General features: G+C 37.3%; 1 protein-coding gene across 2 annotated transcripts; it reads left to right on the top strand.

Moving 5' to 3' along the window:
* The first annotated feature begins 9941 nt into the window (after positions 1–9941).
* elf3 (E74-like factor 3 (ets domain transcription factor, epithelial-specific)) lies at positions 9942–17428 on the top strand. Of its 2 annotated transcripts, none has more exons than XM_059329121.1 (9): positions 9942–10105; positions 10271–10410; positions 11494–11727; positions 13144–13251; positions 14244–14378; positions 14470–14556; positions 15077–15196; positions 15335–15530; positions 16156–17428. In XM_059329121.1, exons 2-9 carry the CDS (start codon positions 10278–10280, stop codon positions 16265–16267), a joined length of 1125 nt encoding a protein of 374 aa, XP_059185104.1. In that variant the 5' UTR covers positions 9942–10105; positions 10271–10277; the 3' UTR covers positions 16268–17428. The 2 variants fall into 2 exon arrangements, with proteins under 2 accessions (XP_059185104.1, XP_059185103.1); XM_059329120.1 differs by having other exon boundaries at positions 10251–10410.
* The last annotated feature ends 4883 nt before the right edge of the window (positions 17429–22311 follow it).

The following is a 22311-nucleotide window of genomic DNA, read 5'->3' as shown; positions in this document are numbered from 1 at the left end:
CATTAATGAGTGTACATTTTATATATGGAATTATCATAATAATATTATCCATCCATCCATCCATTCTCGTCCGCTTATCCGGGGCCGGGTCGCGGGGGCAGCAGGCTAATCAGGGCATTCCAGGCGCCCCTCTCCCCAGCCACAACGTCCAGCTCCTCCTGGGGGACCCCGAGGCGTTCCCAGGCCAGGCGAGAGATATAATCCCTCCACCGTGTTCTGGGTCTTCCCTGGGGCCTCCTACCAGTTGGACGTGCCCGGAACACCTCTAACGGGAGGGCCCGGGAGGCATCCTTACCAGATGCCCAAACCACCTCAACTGGCTCCTTTAGAGGAGAAGGAGCAGCGGCTCTACTCCGAGCTCTCTCCGGATGTCTGAGCTCCTCACCCTATCTCTAAGGCTGAGCCCAGCCACCCTACGGAGGAAGCTCATTTCGGCCGCTTGTACCCGCGATCTCATTCTTTCCGTCACTACCCAAAGCTCATGACCATAGGTGAGGGTTGGAACGTAGATGGGCCGGTAAATCGAGAGCTTTGCCTTCAGGCTCAGCTCCTTCTTCACCACAACGGTCCGGTACAACGCCCGCATCACTGCTGACGCCGCACCAAATCGCCTGTCCATCTCATGCTCCATTCTACCCTCACTCGTGAACAAGACCCCGAGATACTTGAACTCCTTCGCTTGAGGCAGTACCTCTCTCCCCACCCAGAGGGGGACAAAAATGTGTTATTTCAATTTCCTGAAGTTGCAGTGAGAGCTAGCAGGGTAACTAGCTTACTGAGTTTACTACAGTACAACAACTTAGTGCAAGCTAATGCCAAAGCTAACATTATCTACAGGGCAAAATATCGAAATCTAAACAAAAATTCTATGGATTCTTCTTACATTATATTTGTAACATGATTTTCATATTTTAGCAACAAAAAAAGCTAACGTAACTGCTAACTGGGAAGCTAACTAGCTGGCTTAGCTAAAGCACAAGAACTTAATCTGAATAAAATATGTATATTTATCTGGATTCTTGGAGTCACCATCTGAACTTAAACCCCAAACAATTTCAGTAGGCCTACACAGGAATTAGTGTAACAGGTATCTGGGAAGCCAACTAGCTAACCACAGTACAAGAAATTAGCTGACATTTCTTCAGAACTTAGCCAACAAAAGCAACTTATGAACTTATAACTTATAAAAGCAACAAAATCTGAATAAAATATGTACATTTATCTGGATTCTTGGAGTCAAATTGCTTGCAACATGTTCTACTTAAAAAATATATATATAAAAAAATTCACACAGGGAGCTATTGTAACAGCTAGAATGCTAACTAGCTAACTACAGCACAAAAACGTAACTAACATTTGTCCCTAAAGCGAGCTAGACATAGATATAGAGCTGTTTTATATCTAAGAAGCTCACACTTTAGTGAGCTAAGTAAAATTATTTTACTTAACTTAAAACAAAGCGAGCTAGACATGGATATGACACTTTAGCCTAATACTAATACAAAATACAGTTAATAAAATATGTTCATTCTTAAGGATTCATGTAGTCTAATGCCTGTAACGTGTTTTTCACTTGATAAAACCTGTTACATGAGTGTGTGTGTGTGTGTGTGTGTGTGTGTGTGTGACACATCTTGATAAGCAGGAGTAAAACTTCTCAAATGTTCGAAAAAGCCGCTGTGTGAAGTTTTCTATTATACTGTTCCAAGCAAAAAGCAAACAAACATGACGTCATGAAATATACTCAGCAGTGAGTATACTTCGACAAGATTCAAGTTACAATAACAGAAGAGTCTGATAAACACATTTTCATTTGCTTTTAAAAAGCAGTTTTAGTTTATTTTAGTGGTTATATGGCTTCAATAAAAAACAAAAACAGTGACAGTGGCAATGGAGCAAAATATGTGTAGCTATGCAACATAATGGGCTTGAATTGGCTTACGTTGACATTTTGAATTTGTAGCATCTTATTACTTTGATGTAGTGATTGATTGGTCATTTATTGGTCATTTTTTTACTGACAGTGGGGAGCAGCAACAAACCAGCAACTGTCACTCATCAAGGAAAGTAACAAACTAAAAAGATGTTGTAGATTTCGTTTACAAACAAAATTAAAGACTTCTGTCTTTTGATTTTCTCTCACACTTATATTTCAAGGAACATATGTTAAAAATCTTTATTTATATTTGGTCAGATTGATACCTCAAGTACAGGTTCTACCAATAATAAGTCTTGGAAATAATGTAATTTAATCAGCTGGTTAATTATTTCTCTTTACAATGATTTGCTTGACGAAGCATTTATACAACATGAGTTACATGAAGGCTTTAATGGAACAAAACAGAACAAAGAACAATCCATATGTCTGACAAGAGGTTCATTTAACATTTTAAAACAAGTGACATCAGATAACTGTATGTGCATCGTCATGTACACTCTGAAAATACAAATTACCCTAATAAATAATTATTGCTGTCATTGTAGATTGTTTGTTATTTTACATTGATAGGTGTCCAGGAATGTTCATGAATTCAAATAAATCACAAGCTTTGAGTTGAATTATTTTAATTTCAAGGACCAAACTAATAATTTGTTGCATGTTTTGGCGTTTCAACTTAAAAATTCTTAATTTTATCTCACTGCTACAACATTTAAAATAATTGTAATAAATGATAAAAGTCACTATACTTCTCTAAATGTTAAATTGTTGTTGTTTGTTTTGTTTTTTTATAGGATCTGATTTTGACTGTGTAGCTTGTAAAGTCTGAAGTGGAATAATGTTACAATATTCCACTTTAAAATATTGAATTTTGTAGTTAATGGGCTAAAACATGCAGCAAAATGATGCTTTGATCGACCCAGCAGTGCTAAGTATTCCTTTATTTTAACTATTTGTTGGATTTCTGTTATTTTGTAGGTTTTGAGTTTAGACAATGCATCTGTGTGGTTCACTTGTTCATCAGAAAACACTTCAAACAGACTTCAGCCGTTTATTTTTTTTTTGTCTGAAGGCCACACAGAGGATCCTGAGCAGGAGGGTCATCAGAGTTCAGTGTTGTCTCTTCAGCAGCGTGAATTTAGTTTAGTGTAAGAACAAACGTTGAGCCTTGAGCTGCAGCTCTTTATTATCTTTGCAGGAACCATATTGAGATAGACTCATCAGGTATCTGGTTCTGCTTCTTTAAAAGTTAAAGCAATACTCGCTGTAGTGTTTGTTTAATGCACACAAGTCTTCGTACAGTCGCCGTCATCGCTGGCTCTCTACAGTGGATTTAAGTGAGTTGTTGCAGGACTTTTTGCAGACAGTATTGAGCACCACATGGATGAGTTCTTAAAGTAAGTTAGCACCCTGGGGTTTAACCTCTCAAACTCAATGAGGATTTTTAATTGTGTTGGTGGTTAGATGCCTGAAATAAGGTCTGTGGTTACCACACGCTGAAGAAATGTTGCCGTTTTGTTGTACGATATAAAAGAAGTTACTAAATATCCCCACTTGTGAATTTTCAAGTTTTTATGTGTCCTTAAAAAGGCGGTAGCTAACAAGTTGCTAAGGAGACTACAGTGGTTGACGGAAACTCTCTCACTAGTCCTCCTCATAGCCTCTAGTCGTGTTTTTGAGAGCTCTGTAAACTCTTATAGGTTGTAAATTTTGTTAATAAACAATTTATTAGGCTACGGTTTCACTAGCTTGTCAAAACCGCTGATGAGCTTGTCACACACCGCTTCAAACATCATAAAAGTGGTGTTAATTTGTGAAGATTATCCTGCTGAATGAAACACGTCAGCATGCTACTTCAATCACACTGTAATCACAGCAAAGATCAAAGGCAATCAGAGCAAAGATCAAAGGCAATCAGAGCAAAGATCAAAGGCAATCAGAGCAGAGCAATCAACAGAATTAACTGCCACCTGAATGTTCTCGGAAGAGTGACAGCAGCCAGAGGTGGACAGACTGGAATTTCTGGCCTCGAACAGAAAGCATTTTGGCAAAACCATAATACCTATCATTGATCCGACTTCACTTTGAGCGTCCTGAGTTCTGCCTGAACAGCTACATATGTTTTTACATATGCTTATAGAAAAATGAAAAAATAGCTTTGTTAGAGTGATCTAAAAAACTGTTACATCTCCCTTTTTCAGAAATCTTCATTTTTTAAAAATATGGAAGCCAATGAGGCTGTTGGTGCGTGTTGGTGGCGCATCTGTGCATCCTACGCCCAAACTATAACTCTGACAGCTTTACCAGAGGATTGTGAGGGAGAAGACGAATTTTCCTACATTTCTATGTATAAATTATTTCTGTAGAGTGGAACTTGCGGCCTGGAGCGCAGTTTTCAAATTTATTTTTTGACTTTTTTTTCTCTCCCTCTACACTCTGGCGATGATGTCACACACTGTGACACGAACATTCCATGCAATACACACCCATTATAATCTCAGAATTTCTCCAAAAATGATCATGGTCATTGAACAGGGATTGATAAAAAACTATATGACCTATCGAAACGTGGATTAATGCGCCGATGCACAAGACTTATGTCTACTGTTTAAAGTTTAAAAGGAGTCTCTAGGTGAAATTATGCCGGAGAAGTAGACGTTTAAAAATCCCCAATTATTGTTCTTTTTCGCTAATTTTTTTTCGGCCGTCCCATTCACTTCAATGCAAAATTTTGGCCAAATTCGCATTTCGTAGACAAAAGTAATAGCACACCGATCCCGATCAAACCGCACGTTTTGATATATAATATTCTTCCTGCAACTCTTCCAGTTGTAGGACTAGTAGTGGGACGAAATTGCATCTGGAAGAGGAATGAGAAAAAATCATAAATTCGTTTTATATGCCTCTTACATGACTCATTACCTCTTTTATTGAGTTTAAAAAAGGTTTCTGAAGAGGCGATACACATTTTCCACCAGCAGAGGGAAGACTTGACCTGTAAACGAAAACACCTTCAGCTGCTGCTCCTCTGCATTTTTTGTATTTAATACCTGATATTGTCAAGTATATCATGTTTAATATATGTATATAAAATAAGTAGTAGTAGTAGTAGTAGTAGTAGTAGTAATAAAATAAATAAATAAATAAATACAAAATAATAATAATAATAATAATAATAATAATAATAATAATAATAATAATAACAATAATAATAATAACAACAATAATAATGACAATAACATTTTTTTTCCTCTTCCACTTTTTGCCTATCATGTGTAATATATACATATATGGGTGATTTCCCAGAAAAACCTTTGATTATTTATGAGTTCTATAGGATTGCAGGTGAGAAAATCTAGAAATGACAGGACAACTGTTACTAGTCATAGTAGGATACTCATTACTTTGTGTTACAGGTTTCCCCAATGTCACTGGTGCACTGGACTGCACACACCTCAGGATAAAATCCCCCCAGGGGCCCATGAGGTGGATTTTGTGAATAGGAAATCCTTTCACAGCATTAATGTTCAGGTGAACATAACTTTTTGATATTGTCAATTGATGAACACTGTGCATTGCTTGTGATGTGCATTGATTGGTTTAATAGTCCTCATCTTATGATTTCAGATGGTCTGCTATGCTGACTGTCTGATCAATGTTGTGGCAGAATGGCCTCAGTCCATGACTCCAGAGTCTTTGGGACCTCTGAAATCTGTCAGCGCCTATCACAAGGTGAGCCACACAGCCATTAATAACCACTTTTTACATAATGGCTGTGTGAAGAATGTCACTCTGTTTGAGGTTGTAATGATGAGATTTTGTGTTGACAGGTGAATTCTCTGGGGTGTTGCTGGGAGACAGGGGGTCTGCCTGCCAGCCTTTTCTCCTGACACCATTCACAGACCCCCAGGAAGCACAGCAGGCCTACGACCATGCCCATGCCAGGACCAGGACCAGAGTCGAGATGACCTTTGGCCTCCTGAAGGCACGCTTTCAGTGTCTTCACTGTCCTCCACAATGTGGCCTGCCTGAGGAAGGAGAGGGCCCCCAGAGGGCCCCCAACCATGGACTGGGACAATCCTGCAATCTTCCCTGATGACGACAGTGGTCGGCCAGTGAGGGACCAATATGTGCTAAGTTATTTTAGTTAATATGCATGCTTTAAATTTAAGTTAAATATGTCCTGCAGTGGCAGAGGAATTTGTGTGTTTTTTTATTTTATTGATTTGGCCTCTTATCATGTACGTGCTGTATACTGTGTGTATACAAGCTTGCAGGGAGGCTACTGCATCATTCGTCTGTTCATTCCATGTGTATGGATTTGTCCTGCATTTATTTCAGTGTGCAGACATGAGGGGTGTATTATATTTAGACCTTTGAATGTGTATTTATCCTTGTGTTGTATAATATACTTTGATTCTGTGCTTTCTATCTTGTAGAGTCACTGTGACTTCAGTTTTGAAAGGAGCCGATGGTTTACCTGTTTTGATTTATCCTTATTCAATAAAGGAACATAATGTTACACTTTGTGTATATATTTATTTATATGGGATGTGTATTTTATACGACCAAGTTTTAGGGCCACACTGAGGAAGACAACAAAAGCCATAAATTTATGAGACTGATTCTTTCTGCGGAAAAGATGTATTGTCTTGCATCTTTTTAAAGTCCTGATACTTCTGACAATGTGATGCTGGCTGATGTGCCAAAAGATTAAGTATCTCCTTGTTGGTGAAACCTATACTGAAGTACAATTCCACAAAAAGCTCCACGGCCCTCATTTTAACAACTCTCCTCCTCTAAAACAAGTTAAATTAGTAATCTGTCATTTTATATATAGCCCTAAATTCTATGGGAAACTGTAAATTATCCAATGATTGCAACATCATCTAAAATAATCAGTTATCCAAAATGACTGAAATGAATGATCACAAATGTTTAAATAATGACAGTGGGTCTAGTTCTATGTGATAACAATGTGTAAAGGCCAGTGGAATAACTATTGGTGTCCGTTTGTGGTGACTGCTGACTGAGATAAGAGATGAGATTAAATAGATCCTGGAACTTAGCCTGGTCTGGGGCAGGCTAGCTCCATAGAATAAATTTCCATGGTAACTTATACCATAACATATTCTACTGCCCCCTGTCCTGCTTTTGTGCAACCGGATCACGAATAAGTTGAGCCAGGATAACCAACATAACCCGGCTTAATCCCTTATCCTAGTTTTGTGCAACAGGCCCCAGGTGCATGAGAGTAAAGAAAGGTGAAGAAAAAAAACATGTGGTGAAATGATTTGTCAGTTTTTCCACAGGCCATGAAAGCTGGTGCCTTGTCAGAAAGCAGAAACCTGAGGGGCCGCATTCCACACTAACCTTTTCTTCCAGCACTCTGTGGAAAAAAGGTGTGAGTGCTATTGTGAAATTTGGGACAGCAGCAATGGAGAAGCTGCACAAATCTTCAGTGCAGTGAAACTGCATCAATAGTCACCCTCTGTTTTGTAAGAACATTTCTGTTTGTTATGTCTGAAAAATTATAATTTGAAGTAAGGGTGAAAACATCAGCAAGGGTAAATATCCTTTTTCACAATAACATAAGCAACACACAGGCAAACTTATGACAAATAAACTTTGACGAATAAAACCTCATTTAAAAAGTATAAATACTCTCTAATTTCATCTGCACTGGCTTCAGATAATGATTACTGCTTTGATGCTGAAAAACCTATGTAGACCTACTTTTTTTTCCACACAGAAAATCAATAAGTGAGTTGATAAAGACTCGGACCAATAAGCAGGATTAATCATTTTATTAATAGAAATACAATCATATCAAATCCCATTCACACACACACACACATACACACACACACACACGCACACTCTAACACACACACATATGGCTGCACGTACATATACACCAACTGTCCACTTCCTTAGGTCTACTTAATCTCATGTGATCAAAACAATCTCCAGCCATACAATCTGCCTTGACAATAAAATAATAATAATAACAACAACAATAATAATAATATTAATAATAATGTTCAGTTTTGATGGGCATTGTCAGTGAGTTATTATTTTAACTATATCTTTACTATGGAGGTTGAAGTTTACAGTTGTGTTGAACTAGAGGAGGTGTGTCTAATATTTAGGCCACCCATTTTACATACAGTGTCTGAATATTGGAACACTTGTTAATATAGTACTCCAATTATGTACTCCAGTACACCACCACCATTCAGTGTAACCTCCATAATAAACATAAAGTAGAATAAGAATTAGATTGTATTGGTGTACCTAATAAAGTGGGCGGGCGGTGTATATATCCCATAAAACACACAATATCCAAATAATACACAATATCCAACATTAACTTTATTGTCACACTATAATAACACCAAAAAAAATCAGCATATTTGTACTGACACAAACTGAAACAAACAGCCGCAAAAAGGTTTTAAAGGAACATTTTACATTTTAGCCTAATTTTCAAGTGTGTCAAGTCAGTGTGGTTGTCATGTAATTACTGGGCCTAAATATGCTGCAATAGTTGTATGGCTCAGTTGTAAAAGCAAGAACTAGAAGGAAAAAACACAGAGCATTGACCTCAACCCCATCCAAGACATCTGCAGCCAGAACATCAGGGTTGCACTTCATTAATGCTCCAAATGGAAGAAAATCCTTGTAGCCAAGTTGTAAACTTGTGCCTTCCCACAGATTAGGTGGCTGTAATATTTGGATGTGCACATATTTGTGGCCACTAGGTACCAGCAGTGAGACGCATCAACAGGAGGTGTATTTCAGGACAGAAACCTGCAGCTCTCTGTGTGCAAGATGACACCTGAACAGGCCTATGAAACAATGTGTGTTTGCCCTGAAGGATCCTGTCTTTCTCACTGTCAGGAAACACTTTGTATCAACATTCCATTTGTTTACTTTTGGCCTGACTTTTTGTATCTGTTTCTCATAATAGTGTCCACTCAGGTTCATTATGTAAGTGATCAACGCAAGTGTGACAAGCCCAATCTGTTTAGAGCATCTTTAAAATTGTGTTTACATTGCATGGTGAACACAGAATATACTTAATTTTGTGCGGAATTGTAACACATTTGCTATTTGGTAGTAATGTAAGTAGTAGTACATTAGGAGGTTGAATTATGATCTTAATATGCTTTGGTAGTAATACCACAAGAATATTCATTCTCACTTAATAACACCAAGTATGCGCTATTATGTAGCAAAGCATAAAACTTAAATATTTCCCCCAGTTCAGTCTAGAGTAAGGATTTGCCCATAACTACTAATAGTTTGTTGAAAATATCTGAATTGGTCCATTATGTAGCCTAATATCACAAATCACAAATCTGCTTCAAGAGCTTTATAAAGTGGACAGCATCCAACACCCTCACAATAACACAAGGTTGTTGTTCTTTCACTGGAGGATAACAGAACATGTGCATTTAAACCTCCATTTGTTTTACATCTGTTTCACATTAATAAAGGCTCTTTAAATTTCATTAGTTGTGTCTTTTAATGGATTTATTTAATGTGAAAAGGAGGCAACTCTAGATAACGTGTATGGGTTAATAAGTGCTAAATCGCTCAGGGATAATGAGTTAAGTTAACTCAGTTGCACTGTTCAATGTCACAATTGATATTTTAACTTTTATTAAAGCAAATAATACTCCACTCAGCTGCTTTAATCTATTTGTACTGAATGAAGATCCCCCAACACATTCCATCATTTCATTTTCAGCTAAAGGAATCTCCTAAAACAAAGCAAACCTATTAATGCTTACCCAGTCTGTAATTACAGACACAAAGTAACCATATCTGATGGTGTGAACAACACAGAAAAAAGGGTGAGAGATAATAGCAGAGCAGGTTTGTTTTGTTGATCGAGTTCTCGGGAAAGTGGGATGGAGGTGTGGCCATTTCAGGTGGAATTCCCCTTAACTCACCTGAGTCCACTCCTTTACCGTAAAAATCCACAGGTGGTTAAGTGCAGCAGCAGATGCATCGGCGCTTCAGAGACGGGCTACACAGAGAACAGGCAAAAGAGAAAAGTGATATTTCAACAGTGGTAATTATCACCACACGGTCCCTCTGCGTATTGTCTTGGAGCTAAGTTCTTTTGCTTCATATTGTGGCTCATGCTGTAATCAGGTAAAGACATTAGTACATTTTTATTTAAATATTTGTGTTCATGTTAAGAAATGATACAGATTTGGATTATGTTACAGAGCTGAACCACAACAAATGTGTTTATTAGGTATTACTTGAAGTGACAGTAGCTCTTGTTTGTTAACAGGTATCTTCTATGTCTCTCAGCGTCTCCATGTCATCTCCGTGCCTCAGCAGCATCCTAACTCTGGCCAACCTCACCATGTATCAGACTGGCAGCGCTGATGTCCCAGAGCAGCCCAGTGTGCTGCAGAACAGCAACTCAACATACAGCTCCATCATGAGCGGTAAGAGGGACACTTAGTCCTGCTGTGACTTTCATTTCTGTCTGATCATCGGTGTCAGAATCAGGTGTTTGTGTCATCTGTGTGACAGCAAAAAAACTTGTGGCGTCTTGGTGGTGAAGCCTTTGTTAACCATTAGTCTGAGTTTCGTGACGAGTTTCACCTGAAGACTAATCTCACAGTAAACATGATTCCTTATTTTCAAACTTCAGCCAGTGGAACCATTAGCTCACTGAACTTTGCTTTGACCTCATTTAGACACTGTTGGCTCAATCATTAACCAGGTTGACAATGTTTAACTCAGCATAACCATTGAAGGGGTGAATGCTGCCACCCAGTTGCTCAGTCGCTTAGGCTTTGTTTTGTCTGCCCTAAATCAGATGATGATGCAGAATTGTATCATTTCACATTTCTGATAGCTGAGCGTGTATATAAATACATACACATATATTGCTCGGACTACCTTGAAACAAATGTGTGTTTTGGTTGTCGGTGTAAAAAATATGGAATTCCCAACTACAGGATTTAAAAGGTTGTACAGATAATAACAGATTTAAAAAAAAATGTACAAATGCAGAAAAAATGTTCAATATGTACTGGAAACTTAAACTGATTGTTTATGATCAGTTGTTTTTTGGTCTTTTGTTTTTGAGATGTAGACATGTACTTGTATGGGGTTTTGTTTGTTTTTGTTGTTTTAAGTGTTTTGTTATAATCAAAGTTGTGTTGGTGTAGGCTACTGAAAATCAATTGTATGTGATGTCAGACCATCTTTTTTATTTTTATTTATCAATTAGCGGGCAGACAAACATAAGAAATTTTTTCTTCTTGCTGCTCCTTTCCAATCTGTACACATTTTGTTGTCCACCTTCATGAAAGGAACAAAATAAAATAAATAAAATATACATATATTCACATATAGCAGTACATTTAATAAGCAAGTTTCAGTTTTGGGGGAGACAACTTAACATTTATAGATTATAATATAAATCTGCCTTACTGCCAATTTCAGCTCCTGATTCGTAATGCTGTTCCATAGTGATAGTTCCATAAACACACCTTCAATACCTGCCTCCCTCTCTACAGGTCAGTTGTACAGGCAGATCAGCCCTCGCTGGTGGACAGCAGATAACGTCCTGGAGTGGATCAGTGACCAAGTAGAAAGTACCAAGTTTGATGCGAGCAATTTGAATCTGGCCTACTGCACCATGGATGGCCCTTCTCTCTGCCAGATGAACAGGGAACAGATGATGGGGGTGTTCGGCCCACAGCTCGGTCTACATCTTCAACAGAGTCTGCAGGAACACAACACCAAACATGGTAAAACTTCAGCTGTTATGTCGGAATGATTCTTAGAATTTCAGTGCTGTTATATATCCATATTTCACACTATTTGGGTGCTGGTCTGGAATTGAAGTCAGAGTTTGGTGATGTTTTTTATTATTAATAATTATACTATGCTATTTAGTTAATAATTAGTAGATATTAAACAAATACCTGTTTGTTTGATTCCTACAAAATGACAACCAAAAAATTGCATTACTATTATATTCTGTTTAAAGTTATTTTACTACCAATTTAACTGATAGGTCAAATTAGCTCACATGAAAAATATAGAGGAATTATTTAACTTTGCAGGGTTAAAAACTTGCCGACTTAGCCTTGTTGTCAATAATAAAAGGCTTTAAGATCTCGCCTTATGAAATATATGTAAGATATAGATTATATACACGGTCGCTCATAAAGTTGGAATAAAATTTGTTTTACCTCTTTCCATGTAATGATTGTGACAATGTGATTTATGATTGACAGATACAGTGTACATCTTCTCAAAACTTTATTAATAAATCTCTTCCAAACACATCTCAATAAAAATGAAACCACAGTTCACAGAGGATTGTGTCTGAAAACAAAATGATTCCAACTTTATGGGAAATCGTGTATCAATACAAATTATAAATAACTTGGCAAGTACCTTCATTATGACTACGGTATTCTGTTTACATTTCCCATCCAAATTTTAATCAGTGTTTTCCCTTTAATCAGATTGATTTCTACATATTTTCTTGGCATCGGATTAGTGGTTTATAATGGAATGACACAATTTACTTAAAATTAGGACCCCAGTTTTTTATTCTGTTATTTATTCGATATTCATACATTAACTATTCACTTACTTAATTGTGTACATTACTCTGCATTTGTAGTAGCAAAATAAAGTTGAATACAATTAAAAATTTTGCAAGCAAACCCAATTATGCATTATCAATTCACTTGGCAGAACTATATAAAAAAATATTACTAGCTAACTAAAAATGGTCATTGGTAAATATAATAAATAGAAATATAATTTTACAATAATTTGTTTGTAGTTTACTCAACATTTTTGAAGATGTTTGCTTGTTAATTATTATCTACTTACCATGAAATGTGGAATGTATTAACAATGTTACCAGCCATTTTGTCTACACCTGTCAGAGTAAAATATAATAAAAAAAATAATGTTGGGGAGATTTCTGAAAAATGTTAAGTAATTTGGGAGTAGTTTAAAAGATACATTTAAATATGTTACTTGCTAATTATTTCCTAATTACCGTGGAATTTGAAGACCTGTAAAATGAAGTATTAGAAAACTAAGATTTTAGTAAGTCAAGGGTCAATAAACCCAGAATATAGTCAATAAATACAATAGTTCTAGATAGCTTTTTTTAATCTCCTTTGATCATTTTTCCCCAGAGCTGCTGAGCCTGTCGGGATCAGAGCTGAATGAGACCTGCCAGCTCTTGGACAACTTCCTGGACAACCTGAACTTCCCTTTGCTCAGCACCATTAGAATTGGCCAAGGTACATAGTATAGTGATTTTACATACTACAGCAAAAAAAATCATTTTTTAAAATTGTAATTCAATCATAAAGTCCAAATTAAAACAGAATATGATCATTTGCTTATCCTTTGTGATATATATTCAATTAACAACTGTACAAAGACAATATAAATATAAAAAGCTACCTGCCAACCAGCTGCTAGGGGTAAACCGAAACACTTTTTTTCCTTTGACTGAGTTTCAGTTTTGTTTTTGCCACATGCTAAACACACACAACTGCACACAACTAATTCTAACCCTCCTCTACCAAGTTGGGTTTCAAGAGATGAATGTTCAAACTTTTGTTTTGGGCTGCACCTAATGATTATTTATGATCGATTAATCTATCAATTCTTTTTTTGGATTGATCAATTATTCTGTCAGTCAAAATAAAAACACATTTTAAAAACTTAATTTCTATTTCAATTTAGCATTCATTGAAATAAACAAAGTATGCGCTGCAGGGTATAAAATCTTAACTGGTAACCTGTGTTTTTACAGTTTTATGAAGTCTTTCCAAAATAAAATGAATGCAAGAGCTTGTTCCAATCAAGGAAGAGGAATGTAGTACAATGTAAGATTAATTTAGCATTTTTAAACAACAAAATAATGAAGAAATAATGAATGAAAGACAAAGTAAAATTCATGTCACTTTCTAGAGGAATCCAAAAACACATACAATTTAAGGAGTCTGTGAGAGAATCAGTCTATAAAAATAAGTGCAATTTAAGCAACTCTCAAACTTTTTAAAACAGGAATAATCAACACTAGTAGTTTAATCAACCAAAAAACATGCAGCGAATTCTCGAGTCTGTGTGGAGTTTAGAAAAATGTACTGTTGTTCTGTCAAAATACACTCTGAATTCTGAATTTGATGCATTCTTAATTTTCATTTCATGCATGTATAGTAGCATACAATTGATTTGTGTGGGAATAACAAATCTAATGTTCCTACTTACTACCAACCAACAGTGGAAGGACCTGTCACCAAGAGGGAGTTTGACTACAGGGATGATTATGATCTGAGCAGTCTGACCATGGAGCTGGCAGACACTGACTACCTGTCTGATAACCACTCTGATAGCGAGTACAGCTCCTCCTCTAACAGTAAGCATTTCATCCTTATCATCTTGCCCAATTCTTTTGCCAATTTCTTAAGAATGATGTGTATCTGACAACATATCTGTCATGTGTTCAGGTGGCATGTTTGACCTCTCAAGCCACGGTTCACCAGTGTCTGGCAGCGGCGAATCAGAACCAGAGTTCTCTTATCCTCTGATATCAAGTGAGTAAGAAGAAAGAACAGTAACACTTTACAATAACCAACTAAGTAATGTTTATAGATGTTTATAGACCAATTATTAACCATTTACAAAGTGCTATACATTTTTAATCGTTAAATGTTTTCAACCAATTTCTTAAAGGTATATGAATCATTTCAAAATCATTAACATGCTTGATATGGTGTTAAAATGTTATAATGAGTGCAACTAAAACTATTGATAAACTATTAATTGTAATTTAATTGTTTGTTAATGGTAAAGTAACTATAAACTAACATTATTATACCATCTATTTGCCATTTATAAATGTACTTAGTTAAACATTAATAAATTATGTATTTACCATTGTAAATGGTCTATATACGGTTTATGAATGATGATTAAACATTAAAAAACTATCTGTTTACCATTTATAAATGATGGTTATTGTAAAGTGAAAGAACTCATTGTCTGTAAGGTACTTTGCATTCCACCATCTCAGTGTTTTAAGTAGACATCTGACAATTAATGTTTTTTTGACAGAGGTGAACATCAAAACAGAGAAAGTAGAGTCTCGGCTGAAGCGACCACGTGGGCGACCCCCCAAAGTTAATAGAGAACACAGCAGCAGCGTTTATGACCATCCAAAGAAAATTAAACATGGTAAGGCTGTGCATCAGCATACTATCATTCATCATGTAAAACACTGATCAAAAAGCTTCTCAATATCTGTCTGAGTTGCATGCCAATGCTTATATATCCATGCATAAACAAACACTGTGCCTCAATCTGTGTCTATAGCGCCTCGTGGCACTCACCTATGGGAGTTCATCAGGGACATTCTGATCCACCCAGAGAGAAATGAAGGCCTGATGAAATGGGAGGATCGTCAGGAGGGTGTCTTTAAGTTCCTCAAGTCTGAGGCTGTGGCTCAGATGTGGGGCCAGAAGAAAAAAAACAGCAGCATGACGTACGAAAAACTCAGTCGTGCCATGAGGTGAGTTCATGTAGCCTTTACATTCAATCTGCCTGAATCTTACATGAGCACTAAACAGTCAGATGTGAGGCATTTTCTTCTTGTACAAATAACGAAACTTTACAACAAAGACGTTCAGGGACGCATGAGAGTTTTAGTGAGCATCTAGAGGCTGAAAAAGCAAACACTGGTGCTTTACCTTGTTAGAAATTCAAAGGGCTTCTACAAAGAGTTGCCACACCTTTTCACTCTGACTGTCAACTTTAAGCCAAGATAACCCATGATGTCAGCTCACAAAGCTAATCCAGAACCACAGACATTATACAATTGACGTGTGGATTGGTGAAGATACTATATGCAATTAAAAACCAAAAAACGATCATAAAGATACATTTCTTAAGGAAATTCAAATGACGGCTGTGCAGCAAAGGGTTTAATATGCAAGGAAGTTTCCCTCCTTCATTCTTGGTGCTGCATTTCCAGTTTTCGTTGCCAGTAATTATCTGACCTGAAACCTAAATCCTGGCCCAGCCCCAAGTGAAAGACTATTATTAAAGAGACTAAAAGCCACTTGTATCTATTAACAAGTGCTTAAAACCATTAAGGGAATTACACACTGAACTAACTGGAACTTCTCCTTCCTCAGGTATTACTATAAGAGGGAGATCTTGGAGAGAGTCGATGGCCGGAGACTTGTTTACAAATTCGGAAAGAATTCCAGCGGCTGGAAGATTGAGGAGATTGGAAAGGGCGTGTGAAGTGTTAGTCATAGAGTGGGGAGTAAGAGTTCACAAACTAAAAAGATTGTGCAGCGGAAAAAACAAACTTGCTGCCCCATATGTTTAAGACACTAACTTCCTTCAAGCAAGGAAGGTGTTGCAGAAAACGTAAGCCAGTGTTTTTGGCTCTAGTAGGTTTTATGAACCAATGTTAATATTGTACCTGTTTTGTGTTTTTTTGATTGTCACTGCAGTAACTTTACTGTGTGCGCAGCTGGGGTGTCCTGAACTAATATTAATATAACTGTAATAATACATTTGATTTATATAGCGCTTTTAAAGGTACTGAAAGTCTAAAAGAATTTGCATTCAGCCAAGTCGACTGTACTTCATGATTCATAATCATGTTTTTTTGTTTTTGTTCATTAATCCCCTTGTGTTTAAGCTCTATGATGTAAGAGCAGAGCAGAGCAGTGAGACTGTGTGTGTGTGTGTGTGTGTGTGTGTGTGTGTGTGTGTGTGTGTGTGTACTTTTTTATCGTACTGAGGCGGTGCAGAAGAACAGACAGAGGGTATTAGGTTCTGTGTTTTTTGGCTGTACATAAAATCAGTTTGGGCCTACATTAATTCACCTCTGTCAAATCAGGCACTCAAATCAAATATTCAATATTTACTATTCAGACAATTCAGGGTCACCCCTAGCACACAGTAACTAAAATGAAGATTGTTTTGGATGCTTATGAGTTTTTGCCCACATAAAGAGGCTTAAATTCACTCTGGTGTTTCTTTCGTGATGCAGGAGTAACTCATCCTCATCTTTAACTTTGTTTGTTTCGGTAAAAGGGCATTTATGACTGTATTGTGTTCTATTGTTGTTGTTTTTTCTCACTTTCATATTAATGCCTTGTTACTGTAAAACTTTGATCAAAGGTTTTTATATACGATTGTAAAATCAGTTGTGGATCTCAATCTAGGAGCAAATTTCTGACGTCTTCTATTGGTACACTTATTGTGAAGGACAAAGAAAGAGTTCACTTCACATTAATATCGTAATGATGTGCACTACATGTCTATCAGTATCACTTATTATAAAGTGTGTTTACAGAATGTAAAAAGTAAAAAGTAGTTTCAAAGCAACTATATCATCTTATTGTCTGAGTTTTTAATGTGTTATTGTGATTATTCCACTTTCCTGTCATTCACTTTGGACTCATAAATGTACATGTATGTGAAGTAAATCTAATAACATTTCTGAACAGTTTTTATTAATTTATTTAGGTTAGATTCAGTCCTTAAAAGTGAGGGTAAAAGAGGGTAACTGGGACTATATTTTTTGGGGGAGCTAGAGATGAGCCTTGAATAATAAAACAACATGTTGTCTGTACATGTACCATGTTGTAGTCAATGTTGACTGGTAGTTTTTGGCATATTCACCTTGACAACAGTAGAGACAGAAAACATGGAGATGTTGTGGTTACATGGCACACGGGACACCGGGACGTTCTAGTGGGGACTTATTCAGACCTTGTGTACCAAGTGCTTTAGGTTGTATAAACACAACCATAAAGTTCCATAACTACAAAAACAATGCCTAGGTCAACATCTGATTTTGTAGGACAGGCAGTGGAAGATTCACAGATTTTCTGTAAAAATACTGGAAGAAGAAACCAAAAAGCACTTCACAGGTAAACCATAGTCCACGTTATCACAGCAGGGAAATTCCACCTTATTAATTGCAGGTCATAAATGTCACTCTTCCCTGGGCTAGATTCTGCCCCCCTTGCACTGACTGTTGTTACACACAGGTTTATCTTTTAAGAGTTTTAACCTTTTCTGTCTATTTTGTCAAATAGACTGGTACTACAACTATATTTAGGCTATATTTACTTCTTTAATGCTTCTTAAATGTTGGCTATTCCATGAGTCTTCCAAACCATACACATGAATTCTTCAATCCAAACTTACATAAGTGATAAATAAAACAACTCTGTAGCTGTAAATGTTAAGATTTCGGTTCATTTTGAAGAACAACCATGTGTTTTATGAACTGAAATTAGTAAATGCAACACATTGTGTTATTATTTTAGGGTTCCTCGTAAATAAAACAAGATGAAGGCAGATTTATTTTTTGCAAGGCAATTTAAGGGCTCTGTGTATTGCGATCAAGACACTGACAAGTGTACATTGTGTCTGAGTAGAACTCTGGAGGGTGAACTAAAACGCAGTCTGAGGTGTCCTGTTAACATCAGGGATTCAGTAGGGTTGGTAAACAGATACTCATAATAATCATCTTTTTTTACGAACCAGGACTGTACTTGACTGGCTCTATTACCTGCACTACAAACTAGAGTACAGAAAAGAGAGGAGTAACAACACCTTTTAAGTCCTTCCGTGCACTATGATCCATCATGAAAACAGGGCTTGATAAAGTAGACTCACCAGTGTGGTGCCATAAAAACCTGTAAGTCCTGCTTACTGGAAAGGTTTCTCAAAATTCCTGTGTTGCACAACATCACTTGTTAACTGGCATAAGTACAAGCTCACCTGATCCAGTTTTGCAATCCAGCACTGGCATTAAACTTTTCAAATGAACCATGTGCCACTTTTGTGTGAAGGCCAACATGCATGATGACAAGCAGACAATATGTGTTGATAGATTGTGAAAGTTCACTTTCTGTGTGTGTGTGTGTGTGTGTGTGTGTGTGTGTGTGTGTGTGTGTGTGTGTGTGTGTGTGTGTGTGTGTGTGTGTGTGTGTGTGTGTGTGTGCAATAACAAAATGACAACATAATTACTTGTGGTCTTTTACACCTGTGTGATACATTAGTCTAGAAACATTATAAATTCACCATTTTCAACATTAAGCTTTGTGGTTTACACAGCTCTGTCTGCTTCACCCCACCGACTCTGGCAAATGCTGGTTTCTGGTTTCAACTTTGTGCACAACAGGTCTGGCCTGTTGGAGATGACAGGGCATGATAACATTTGGATGGCTTGTCTGTTGTATAATTATTTCCTGTATTGCCAATGACTGCCACCATTCAGTCCTGTCAACAGGTTTTACATTTATATCTGATGGTTCCGGAGCAAAAAAATTTGTGTGATGTTTATGTCTTGCAGCAAAATGTAAGAATGTGGAGGAAGAATGCTGTAAAAAAAAAAGTGTATGTGCCCAGTAACACAACAGAGCATGGACCAGTGAAAATTAAATTAAATTAAATTTGTCCATTCTCATAAAACTGGTGGAGCTTGGTGACATAGTGGCTACATACACTTTGGTCACTAACTAGACTACATTTTTCTGTCTCACAAAGTTTAATTTCTTGGCTATGACAGTCAGCTGATTAGTTCTACTATCATCAAAAACTTCTATCGAATCATACTAATAATATCTTTATTTATATAGCACCTTTTAAAACAGTGTTCACAAAGTTCTTTGACAGAACAAGCATGGATAAAACAAACCTGCAAAAATAAGAAACCAATAATGAAGAAGAAATAAATAAATACATTTATAAAGAGATAAAACCACAATGTTGAGCTCAAGAGACATGATTTAATCTTTGCTCACTGCCATTTTTAGACCTGTTTAATAAACTTAGTACAGTACTCCTAGAACACACAATCATGAGTTCACACACACGCATACACAAAGAAACACACACACACACACACACACACACACACACACACACACACACACACACACACACTTCTAGTGATGTCAGAGCAACTCTGGTCCCCTCCTGTTAGGTCAACATACCTGTTTGGCAGGTAGGTTTGGCCACAGGCCAGAATGTGTGTGTAGCACGTAGCTTACTGGAAACTTCGCAATCTTTGCCAGGAAAAAATAAATGAGGGGGAGGGAGAGTGTATTTTTACTGCTATGATCTCAGTTCATTGTCACTAGATAAACACAGAGTATCATTATGCCCTTCTCCAGAGTTACTTATTAAACTGACCTCTTACACTTTCATTTCTACATCACGCAGTTATCTATCTAACCATGTTGAATTATACAAAACAAGTGTGTACGCGCAAGCACACGCATGCACACACACACAAGCTTGCATACACACACACACACACACACACACACACACGCTCACACACACACACACACACACACACGCTCACACACACACACACACACACATACTCGCGCACATACACATGCTCACACACACACACACACACACACACATACACATGCTCGCACACACACACACACGCTCACACACACACACACACACACACACACACACACATGCGCGCACACACACACACACACACATGCTCACACACACACACACACACACACATGCTCGCACACACACACACACGCTCACATACACACACACACACATGCTCGCAGACACACACACACATGCTCACACACACACACACACACATGCTCGCACACACACACATCCACCCACACACACACATGCACGTGAGTTTATTGAGCACCCTGAATAAGGTCACTACCTGGACAGTAATTAGGCCATTCCCTGTTATGGCATTTATATTATCACTGTAGGTAGGAAACAATTACTTACTTATACCACTCTGTGTTATCATTCTATCATTTAGCCAATCATTCAGCAGGGGGCACTTTACAGTAAAGGAGATTTCAGACAGTGTGTCATTTCATCCCCAGCGAAATAGTGCGGATGGGAGCTTAAATAGAAGAAATCTTTAGAAATATGAGTGACACTTGCCAGATATATTTAACATACCAGGCAGCCAGATGCTGTCAGCTAGTTTAAAGCATACATTCCAGTCCTCTTCATGAGCATGTCTATTTATACAGCACACACCCAGTCCCAAACCCCCACTTCCTCTTTTTGTCTCATCTGAGGACCCATCGTAACCCCCCCTCGACTCTCTGACCACAGTAGAGGACTGGCTGCCTATTTAATAAGCTATTTTTCATGTCGGTTGGTGTACACTGAATTTTTCTCCTCATTTGAAGTACAAATGATCGAAGTTGGATACTCAAATTCCTTATTGTATTTTATTTTAACAGCCTTTTTCTTCGTTACTGATTGCAATAACTTTCTTTATTTTTTTGTTGACAAGATAAAGGACATAACAGTAAACGTTATTCCCTCTTTCTTCCGTCCAATATCATCCCCATTAGGGAAAAAAACTATGATTACAGTACAAACACAAATCTGCTTATTAGAATGATCCCACTGGTTCAATTGGTCCGTTTGCTTCCCATAAATAACTATCTGACTCTCTCTCTGATCTGGTCATGCTATGGTCCAGCTTCAAACAATCTGCTGTTTAAGGACTTCTGTGCCCCAGAACTATGGAACTATGGTGTGGCAAATATGAGATATGGGGTCACTAGTATAATGTCTTTATAGAAATTACTTCATTAACCATTTTCATTCCTTTGGTTACAAGAAGAATAAATCAGCTGCAGAACCCACCCATCATTTTGGTCTTCAGCCTGTCTGAACATTTTCTCTTTACAGAATGAAATGGCCATTTGTAGAGCCGAATATGGGCCTTTACAGCTTAGAGGTCTAGAGCAGTAATTATCTATTTTTCATTCAAAGAATAATGTGATTTGCCAAATGATGATATTGCCAACATGACTTTTGCTTGTACTGTGCATGTCAATACATGTGAGTAAAACAAATAAGTACAGAGTGAGCAGGACAACACCCAGGGTTACTGAAAAAGAATTGGCAGATAATTCTACACAAACTACAAGTATAGAGGGTTACAGCCGTATATGCTTTATTCCAGTTTTATATCTTTTTCATTACATCACTGTAAACTAAATGTGAAGGCCATAGTAACCACAGCACTGACTGTTGATACAAAATAGTTCCTTTATTGTAATAGGCATGAACAAAGTGCATCTTTGGAATACAGAGACAGGGTGTTGTAATTTAGTCCACAATTTAGAGCAGGGGTGTCAAACTGATCCAAGACAGGGCCGGTGTGACTGAAGGATTTTGTTACAACCAAGCAGAAAACCTGATTCAACAAATCAACTGAGTGAAGACACTTCAGGTTGTTCAATGAGTCAGGTGTGCTCCTGCTTTGTTGGAATGAAAACCTGCAG

Source organism: Centropristis striata, chromosome 3 (genome assembly GCF_030273125.1).
Source record: "Centropristis striata isolate RG_2023a ecotype Rhode Island chromosome 3, C.striata_1.0, whole genome shotgun sequence".
Lineage (NCBI taxonomy): Eukaryota > Metazoa > Chordata > Actinopteri > Perciformes > Serranidae > Centropristis > Centropristis striata.
Note: the sequence above shows the minus strand (reverse complement) of the source record. Positions and strands in the feature narration are given on the sequence as shown.